We start from the raw sequence: 10479 nt of genomic DNA, 5'->3' as shown, positions 1-10479 counted from the left end.
ATGGGGTGAGAGACAGTATCAAAAGCCTTCCTGAAGTCTAGGAAAACTATATCCACTGCCACCCCTGCATCCAATGATTTAGTGACCTGGTCGTAAAAGGCCACCAGGTTGGTCTGACAGGACCTGCTGCTGATGAACCCGTGCTGGTTGCCCCTGAGCATGCAGCTCCCTGCTGGCTCCTCCTGGTTTTTTTTATCCCCAAGGTTTTATTTTATGCCCACTAAATTAAAATGGTGGGTTTTTAATTGTAACCCACTATTTCAATTTTTCTGCCACATTATGGTGAGGGGCCAAATCCTTTTTTTTTCAGAGGCTGCCCACAGCCAGGGGACAAGCTGCTGGTGGACTGAGCAGCTCTTCAGCTGTGGGTGGCCCTGGTCTTTCCGTTCAGTGGCAGTGCCCCCCAGGGCCACCCAGGCAGGCTGCTTGTAGGCTAGATGCTGCCACAGCTCAGAGGCAGCACCTAGCTCAATCCAACTCTTCCCTGAGCCCTCCCACTGGAAGCCCACCAGGCACTGCTCCCTGGGCAGGATCGGAGGAAAGTTGGATTGGGCCAGGTGCTGCCTCTGAGCTGGGGCAGCAGCCTGCCCAGGCAGCCCTGGGGGGTGCTGCTGCCACAGAAGGAAGGACCAGGGCTCCCGCAGCTCAGGGGCCACTCAGGCCACCCACAGCTCACCTCCCAGCCGCAGAAGAGATGGGCAGGTCTCCACCAAAACAAAAAAAAGAATCGGGCCCCTCTCCGCTTCTTCCTTTAGCAGGTACTTGAAAGGTTCATTACTTCCTTCAGCATTTCCCTGCTATAGTTCATTACTAACCTGTGAAAGCGGGAGGTAAGGGTGCCAAAGCCTGCTCGTCTCTCTTGCAGCTGGGGGCTGAGCTGATGGCTCCATTGTTGCAATTTGCAATATTGCAAGCTAACCTACACCCAGATGTAGTTTAGTTTTCAATGAGCAGTTATTTAAAACATCCAGAACTGGCATATGCGTAATGTGTGACACCATTAAGCAACACAATTACATTTTCATCACCTGTACATTGTAAAGACCATCACATGTACAAGCACCCTTACAGTTGTCAAGGTTGTTAGTGGCATAGCAGTTACTAAAGAGGTTCTAGACCAGATTTAACATTCCTTGTCAGGCTGGTTGGAGGGATGTTGATGTCTGTATTGGCACCATAAAAACATTTGTTTTAGATTATCGTTAAGGGCCACATTTCCTGAAGTACTCAATGTCCAAGCTTCCATTTAGGAACTTTATGGATACTGAAAAATTCTGAAAGTGTACTTGTTGGGGTTCTCTTCTGATCCAAATATTTTTTGTAGTATTTAGAGCAGATGGTGGGTAATTAAATTATGAATAAGATGTATTTGGTTTATTGTAAGGCTCAAAAGCAGAACTGATAGAATATAGACTGTATAAGCACTTTTGTAAATCATTATTTTTCAATGTCTTTATTTAATATTCATGTAGGTGGTGAGATCTGCTGAAGAAGCTGCTTCAATGCTAGCCACTTCCATTAGCCCAGATCAGTGCATCAAAGTTCTTTGTCCCATTATCCAAACTGCAGATTATCCCATCAATTTGGCTGCAATTAAAATGCAGACAAAAGTGATAGAAAGAGTATCTAAAGAAACTCTAACTCAGCTTTTACCAGAGATTGTGCCAGGTCTAATACAGGTAAGAACCTATAGTAAAGATAAAGAATGAAAATAACTTAAAATCTCTGCAGCATATCACTAGCTTGCATGAATTTTCATTTGGGTAATAGATGATTGCATCTGGTTTATCAGTCATGAGAACATGTTTTTGGCTGTCAAACTGCTAAAATTAATTGTACCTAATTAGAATCCAAAATTTTACTTTGTTCTTAAAGAATAAGATAATTACATTACTTTTTAACTTAAGGGACTATGAATATAGTACTTCAGGAAGTGTTTCTCAACCTGTGGTTTGTAAATGGCCTTTAAAGCTCTTTCTTTGTTTCTGAAACTTTAAAAAACAATGTGTGTGATCTGGTTTTTGGGAAGTGAAGTCCAAGAGATGACTCTGCAAGGTTGTACAAATAAATAAATGGTGGAGAATCAGTTTGAGGAGCCGTCATGGAAGAATCTCAGGCAGAGCTCACATGGTTTCTTTATCTGGATGTATGTACAAGAAACAAGAAAGTCTACAAGAAAGTCCTGCTGGAGATGAGAACAGTTCTGACCTCAATCCAGCCAGGCCTTTTCTTCGGCACTGGTAACTGCCTTTTCTACACGTGGTACTAGTAAGCAACTCAGCAGTGTGAGAACTGGATTCCTTAATACTTGTGGCTAAAACACTTTGCTTCTCCATCCAAGTAGTTATTCCATGATCTAGCCAAACATCAGATCAATAACCCTTCCTTCCGTGTGCTTCTGTCTTCAGACGTAGCTTTCTTTTCTCCTCTTACAGTGTCTGGCCATACACTTGCCTCTAATCACTAGGCACTGGACACCATTTGTGATGGACACTGCATCTGGCTACCTATTTGTCCTTCTCCTTTTTATGGATCCCTCTCATAAGAGCCTTTTTTCAAAAAAACCCACTGTTAAGTTCCTAAGCAACACCAAGGGAAAAGATGGTATATCTGCCGTTTCTTCATCTCCAAGAAGAGTGATGGCCTGAGCCCTGTCCCAAGACCTCAGAAACCCCAAGTACAAAAGAAAATGTGTAGGTTCTTGAGTGTATTTTAGAGGACCCTATTCCTACTTTATTCCAGGGATACTGGCATGTAATTTACCTTAAAGGACACAGATGTTCATGTAACATACTCAAATCAAGCACCTGAGGCACTTTCATGTGATTTGTTCACAGCTTGGCAAGTCTTTGCCAAGGTTCTTGTAGTATTTGCAGTATACTTCAGATGTTAGCCCAGAATTGGGTGTGTGTTTTATTGGTTTTATGTAAGAGTTATATATAATCTCTTTTCTGATGGAAAGCCTGTGGCTTGAGCAGAGTCCAGGAATATAGGGAAAATTGAATACACGTCTTATGGCCTTGTTGATCTAGATCTCATTTTTTATCCATCTGAACATGAGACTGTTATGCAGGAGATTTTCGTATACCAAATGGACATGTCTTTCAAAGAAACAGACTATCGTAGACTGCTCCAGCAGCTTCACTGGTATGAGAACATGGACATTTTTCCCCATGAATGTTACTTTTTGCGTGCTATCACCTCATAATCCAACACAGAATACCATGAACCTAATCGCAGTAACATTGACTCTCTTCTCTTTCACCCTAGTATGCAGGTTCACTTAGAACTTGGTAAACATTTGCCCCCATTGCAAAAGCCTTGTCTGTATCGGACCTAAATCTTATTTAACAAAATTGATCAGCTTTTCTTAATGAGTATCTTGCTGACTTTTCACTTGTGTGTTTATCAATCAAAATAGCCTTCATAATAGCAGTACATCTGGGAGGAAGAATAAGTTCAGTGTTTTGATAGCCATTCTTGCTTATATTATGGCCCCTCCGCACAAAGGTATTATGAGGCCTCATCTGAACTTTGTGCCTCAGGTAGTCTCAGTGTTCCCGCTTTGTATCTAAATATGGACAAGAGATTCCCTTGGGTGTGATTGGAAAATAATATTACAATCAGCAATGGAAAGACATCGGGGGGGGAACAAAACCCTGTCCTTTAGAAAATTCAGCATTATATATAGCATATGGGCAGAGGAACCAAGTACCATACAAAGATTATACCACTGGATTATGGGATGTGTACAGCGCTCTGCTACATTTTAGCTGGAAAACCAGTAACTTCTGATTTAAATACTCCTTTCCACAGTCTCCATGGCATGCCTTGCTAGGTTCTCTTGATGGAGGTATGCAGAACAGTAGCTAAGGAGCTTGGTGCAACATTATTACTTGGATCTAACACTGGGCTCTCATATTCAGTGTAGGAGAAATGGAGAAGCAGTCTGTGCCTGCCTAAGAACTTCTTACCCACCAACATCCTGGAGGAGTGCTATTTGCTAATATTCCACAAGTATGAATGGACAGAGGCCCTTAAAGATGATGTTACTTAACAGTTTCTGTTCATACCACCTTCCTGTTCCCTGGTGTCTAAGACCACTCTATCTGCAGAGCAGCAGTGTTACAGTGAAGGCAATGTGATACTATTCTCTTGATTTTGTGTAATTGTGTAACACTGTAATGGAGACAAAGTTTTTCAAGGCAGATCTGCAGTTCAACACCTTGCATGCTATATATCTATAAATATGACAAAGGGATGACTCCCAAAGACAAAAGCTACTGGTAGGTAACCTTTCTTGCATGGGCAGTCTTAATTTGTTTGACAATCTAAACATTTAGTGTAGTTTTTTTACATTTATGTATAAAAAGGGAAAGTAAATTTACTGCAGGTTTAAGTCATTAACTAGTATATGAGTAACATTAATTTTGTTGTTTTCTAGGGCTATGATAATTCAGAGAGCAGTGTTCGTAAGGCTTGTGTTTTCTGCCTTGTAGCCATCCATGCAGTAATTGGCGATGAACTTAAACCACATCTTAGTCAACTCACTGGCAGTAAAGTAAGTGAAAGATAATTTTCAGCTATCCATAATATCATGTGTATGTTTACAGTGTAGTTGGAAGCGGCTGTTCAAACTAAGGTATGTACATATTTGAAGGACTGATAATCAGGGTCAATGAAGCTGCTACCAAATTAATAATCTATGTGACTGAAATGTGAGACTCAGAAGCTGGCAAACCATAAATTCAATCATTCAGTTCTTATACAAGTGAAGTTTCTATTAGAAGAAATGTCCAATTAAACCACATATTCTGCTGTTTTAGATTTAGACTTGGTTATATAATGGATTATCAAAAGCAAAATCTTTTACAGATCAGAATTTAAATAAACGTTTTGGTTAAAAAGTTAGAGATTACGTTTGTATTACATTTTTATGCTTGAATGGACTTTAAAAACTTGTTCTTGTATGTATCAGGCCGTCCCACAGTTGAACCTAATAAGTATTGCTTAGCTTTTCTCCTCTAATTTTCCTCTATACATCTCTATATAATGTTGCCTTTTTTTAAAGCTCACTGTTTGGTGAGAGAACTCAGCCCACCTTACCTCCATGTTCTCCTTGATTTTTTTGCATACCATAATCCTCTTAATACTTATTTTTTTAAATTTATAAAACAGTGAATCTTACAGCTTTTAGGATAGCTTTACATCAGCAGAAAATTTTAGTTTCATTGACATCTGCCATATAGAAGACTTTACATTAGAAACAACTATATGCTAATTTTATAAAAACTTATCCTTTTATCACATAAAATAAACATAAGATTATATTTATATAGTGTGGTACGTGATGGTACTGTAAAGGTTCCTTCTTGTGCAAAGTGAATGTATCCTTATTTGGCTTTTACATGGCTTTGCTTAAGGTGACCCTGGACAAGATGGAATTTTTAGGAAGTAAAAGGACCACTGAAACCTGTTCATTAAAGACATTCAGAACCCTAACAGTGACTGTGACTAGAATTAAATGAGTTTTCCCTGATAAAAATATACCAGCGTAGTCAAGTTGGCACTGAACTTGGGAAGTAAGCAATATTAACTTCAGCTCAGCTATTTTAGCTCTCTTGTTGCATGTTTCAGATAGGTTGGGCTGAAGTTTTCTCTAGAAAGTAGATTAAAAAAAAAAAAAGTTCTTAACTTTTTAAATCCACAACTTGAAGCTAATTTTCGTTTTCACCAAAGGGACAATAGTTCAGTATTTTATTTCTGCTGGGAGCCTTATTTAAAGATTTTACTATTACACTCTGTCTCTGATAAATACTAAATAGTAAATTTCTGGATTCAATCTGCAGATGAAATTACTGAACCTTTACATCAAACGTGCACAGACAGGCTCTGGAGCAGGTGATACAGCAACAGACGTTTCTGGACAAAGCTAATGAATCTGACGACCATGAACCAGGTCTCCTAAAGAAAGAACAGACCCTCATCAGTGAAAGGAAAATTCTCAAGTTCACTTTTTGGAACTCTTCTCGTTCTGTTTTGGGTTTTTTTGTTTGTTTTTTTTGGGATTTTTTTCCTTTAACCGGCGGCTACCCTCAGCCTGCATGTGACTGTTGCAGTAGAGTTATTCCAAAACCAAGGAGAAACAGTATTAATATCAGTTGATCAAAAAATAAATTTAAAAAAAAGCTAATCCATCACTTTCCTGTTCACACTCCTCTGTGTCTTCCCATTAACTTTTGCCAGTGTTAAATTGTATTTAAAAGAATTTTAAAAAATGCTAATTAAACAGGAATGCTTTAAGCTTTAAAATTTAAAAATCTAAATTCTTTTGCTTTCATTTGGCTGCAGAATAACATTTTTTATTGTTCTTTTGTTTAAGTATATCATGTTCTTTGCTAGAAACAAGAAATGGTGTGAAACAAGGCAGGACCAGTCTGAACTGCATCTAGACTTGGTCGCTGTATTGGTGGTACATCATCTTATTTACATCTTGTTTGGGATACTATGGAGACTGAGAATTATACCTGTTTAAAAAAAAAAAGCTGGATTGATCCTGTTCTGTAAAAGTGATATTGTTCATTGGTTGTATATGTTTGTCCCATAAATAAGAATTTAGAATGAGCAGTAGGGGACTAGTACCACTAGTACCTCCTAATGTGGAAGACAGCCCTTTCAGAGTACAGTGTTACAGAACTGGTGATAGTGTGGCAGCCTGCTATCTAGCAGCACAGTAAGTGATCACTTGATGGACATGAACCATCCTTGTCACCATCACTTCTTCAAGCAGGATGCCTTAGAATGGAGTGCTCTGACCAAGCATGCTCAGTACGTATTTATATTTATCACTAGAATGTTTCCTCTCAACCTAATTGCTGGAATCAGTAGTTTTGTCTCATAACTCACATTGGGGATATATGACAGCAGTGCAGAGGAGTGTTTATTGGTTATCTTTCTAAAAACAGTAAGATTTTTCTGCACTGAATTTTAGGGTGGGGGGAGAATCACAAGCGCTATGGATCTTGCCACTCTTTAATTTAAAAAAAAAAAAAAAAAAAAAAGTTTTGGATGAGTTGGGAAAGCTACACCAAATTATTTGCATGGTTTCCTTGAATAGCATTGTCAAGACCCATCTGGATTAAGGTGTGGAAATGTTTTCAGGTTGTTTTTTGCATTTTTTTTTTTTTTTTTTTTTTTTTTTTTTTTTTTTTTTTTTTTGGTTTATTGTGAATAATGCTTCTTTGTATTTATGAACTTGATAATGGAAAGAGAACAAAGATCAAGTAAATACCTGTCCCTAAATGTCTTCTGTTTCTCAGATGTAATCAGTGAGCTACAAGCTACTTATCTAAGAGAGAGGGTAAAACAGCACCCTTTCCAGGAATGATGGAAATTAACGTTTTGGTTTTTTTTTTTACCATTTCATTGTCTAGTTTTAGGAAGTGTGTCCTGATAAGAGAGAAAATAGCAGTGCCAAGGATGTTCTGTGCTAGGCTAAAATTCTCTCTACCTCTTCAGGGTGATTACTTTTGACTGAGCTGCTGCCCATAATGTCTTGTGGAAAAGCTGTCTATGGAAATCTTTTTTTAATTACTTTTCAGATTATCATTTGTTACTGTGTATTCAAAGCCCTATACTATGACACGCAAGCAAATATCATGACAAACTGCTAATACACTGTACTTATTAGTTACCCTGAATCACAAAATTGAATAACAGTGGAGCTGAACACTTGCAGTTGCATACATTGACGGGTCATTTTCACTTTGATTTGAAGTGAATCTGATAAAGAGGAGACATGGTTGTTAAGCAATTTGCTGTTGTTGCAGAGATCAGTCCTATTGGAGAAAAACTGTAGAAATGTATGTAAAAACTTTTAAAAAAAGAAAAGAAATTGTCATTTGTCATCATCCCTTTTTTTAGCAGCTGCATCAGGAAAATAGTGTCTCCCCTTTCTTTCCTCCGTTGTGTAACATTCTTGTTGTTTTCTACTGGTTAATTACATTGTGTATTTATAGTTCTATGCTTACCATTGTGCATATACTGGCAATAAAATGTACATAACATTACTTGAAAAAAATAATGATGTATATAAGCTGCATTTCTGTTTTATTGAATCATGTTCTATATGACAGATTATAAATGTCACTGACATCCTACAACCAAAGTGAATGGTTGTAGAAGAACTTGCATACTTGCTCTGTCCAGAATACTGTTCTGCTATACTGCTCATAAGCATAACTAGTATGCCATGAAAGCATACTATTTATATAGCTACACGACCAAAAGCAGCAGCTTCAGAGAATGAATAGAATATTTTAATTATAACAGTTTATAACTTTTATTGACCTACCAAATCTCATTTGTTAATTGGGAGACAGTCTCTTGGATGAAGTTTTAAGGCATTTTAAAAATACCCTTTTAGCAAGGAAGGGTCTTGCTATCTATATTTCACTGGTATTGAAAAACTTTTTTTTAATTAAACAAATATTTGGTCAAGTTAAACAGCCCTATTTTTAGCCCCAATTGTATCTTAATTTGGTTTTGCTCACAAATGACTCTTCTAAAGTGGTCACCTCAAGAGGACTTTAGCAATTGCAGTCTGTCACAATCAGAGTTTTGTTCCATTTATATTGTAAAATAAGTACGTTGAATTGTGCAATTGTAAAACATGTTTGTGGTCTGCTGTGTCATATTTTTTCCTTGGCTTGTAGGATAGAACCTAGTAGTTTACATTTCTTCCTAAATTAAATTGTAGGCTCAAAGATATTTTTTTACATATATAGAGGGGTGCCTAACACGTTTTGACTAAAGTTATATTTTACAAATGCATTTAATTTTTTAGCGTAGGTGTGCATAATATTTGTTTTTAAATTAAATGTAATAATTATTTTATCTGACCATTCCTGTCTGTCAGAATAGAGATTGCTGAATGTAGACCTCCCTGCATACATACTTGTAGGCTTCTAGTAATCCTATCCTGAATTTGCAAAGTTGGATAAGAAGCTAATGGTAGTCAGGCAAACAAACAAAGTAAATGTTTACTTTTGTTGTAAGTGTAGAGTGGTCCTATACAGGTATTTACATAAGAAAAGCAAATGTTATAGACCTGGTAACACTAGCCTGTGTTTCAGAAAAGTTTATTGATTTCAGTATTGCACTGTCTACACTTATTGATAGGGAGTAAGTATTATGTTCTCAGCTAGACAGAGTTAAACTTCCAGCTAGGGAACTTCCTAATTATCCAAATGGTTGCTACCACAGATTTTTAACCAGTATAATAATTAACTACAAAAAATGTGTGTGTGTCTGTGTGTGTGTATAACTTTATCAGCAATCGGAGAGATTTGTAATGAAGCTATGCATAATTCCTGCAAGATTCATTGTATATAATTGTTTAAACAGTTCATAAATGTCTAATTTTGAAAACTGAATCAGAAACAACATAAACATTAAATACATGCAATTAAAATTCATTGAATTATCAGTTTTAAATGAAAAATTGTAGTGGGGTGATGGTATTTGAAAATTCTTGTGCTAATTCATACAAAAGTATTCTTAAACTTTAAGCGTTCTGTTACTGTTAAGCAGTAGCAAAAGATAATGACGAAATATTACAAAAGATACTTTTCTAAATGTGAATTGTTTTTTGGCGGCATCGTGATAATGGTTTGAAAACACCATTCCGTTAATTTGGGTAATTTCCATCAAGTATAAAAATGATACATAAATGCATGTAAAAGTAGTTCAGAAACTCAACTGCAGTTTCAAGTTGGTAATAGCTATATTTCTTTCTGCATATTTCACAACTGTGAAAATTGTAGCTCATTTCATCATATCCTTTTTTTCAATATAGATTTAGTTTTTGATAAATTGTATTTATGAACTTACATATTCACTTCTGTATTTACAGGCTGTATTATGCTCACTTACATTTTGTATAAGCATTAAGTTAAATTTGCTTGTTTAAAAATGCATATGTATTATTTGAAAACAGTACTAGAGATCACTGTGAATGTATTCAATCAGTATTGTGCTTTGAAAATAGTGTTTTGGAATTATTATCTTTTTAGCCAATTCTTTCTATTGCAGCTTCTCCCCCTTACTGGTCCTTCAAATACTGTCAAAGAGAATCAAAAGAAAGGAACTGCAGGAGGATTAGAGATTCATTTGCTTATTTTTATCATTTTGAATTATTATTTTCCATTTTTTCACTAGCCCTTATGCTTGCATGTGATATTCAGGCCTTCCATTACCTACAGCAATAGCTTGATGTTTTGTTGCAGGAAGTCTCAACTGGCTTTCCCTGGAGCATCCTCTTTGTGCAGCATTATAACTGTTTTCCTAAATTCTCTCAACACACAATAGTAATTAACACTATTATCAAGAATCCACATGGATTCCTTCTTAAACTGTTCTTGACCATAAACAAAAACCCATCTTCAGGTACAGTTTAACATGAAGCTAAGCATATCCCTG

At 36.7% G+C, this 10479-nt stretch overlaps 1 protein-coding gene across 24 annotated transcripts in view; it reads left to right on the top strand.

The window, feature by feature from the left end:
* The window catches only part of CLASP2 (cytoplasmic linker associated protein 2), a 276414-nt gene extending 269870 nt beyond the window's left edge, over window positions 1-6544 (top strand). For all 24 annotated transcript variants that reach the window (XM_019508951.1, XM_019508959.1, XM_019508941.1 and 21 more), the window contains 3 exons: window positions 1473-1679; window positions 4445-4561; window positions 5850-6544. In XM_019508951.1, coding sequence (XP_019364496.1) covers window positions 1473-1679; window positions 4445-4561; window positions 5850-5936 — 411 coding nt within the window. In that variant the 3' untranslated portion in view covers window positions 5937-6544. The remainder of the gene's footprint in view (window positions 1-1472; window positions 1680-4444; window positions 4562-5849) is intronic.
* The last annotated feature ends 3935 nt before the right edge of the window (window positions 6545-10479 follow it).

Source organism: Gavialis gangeticus, unplaced genomic scaffold (genome assembly GCF_001723915.1).
Source record: "Gavialis gangeticus isolate Ggan-Ray unplaced genomic scaffold, GavGan_comp1, whole genome shotgun sequence".
Classification (NCBI taxonomy): domain Eukaryota; kingdom Metazoa; phylum Chordata; order Crocodylia; family Gavialidae; genus Gavialis; species Gavialis gangeticus.
Note: the sequence above shows the minus strand (reverse complement) of the source record. Positions and strands in the feature narration are given on the sequence as shown.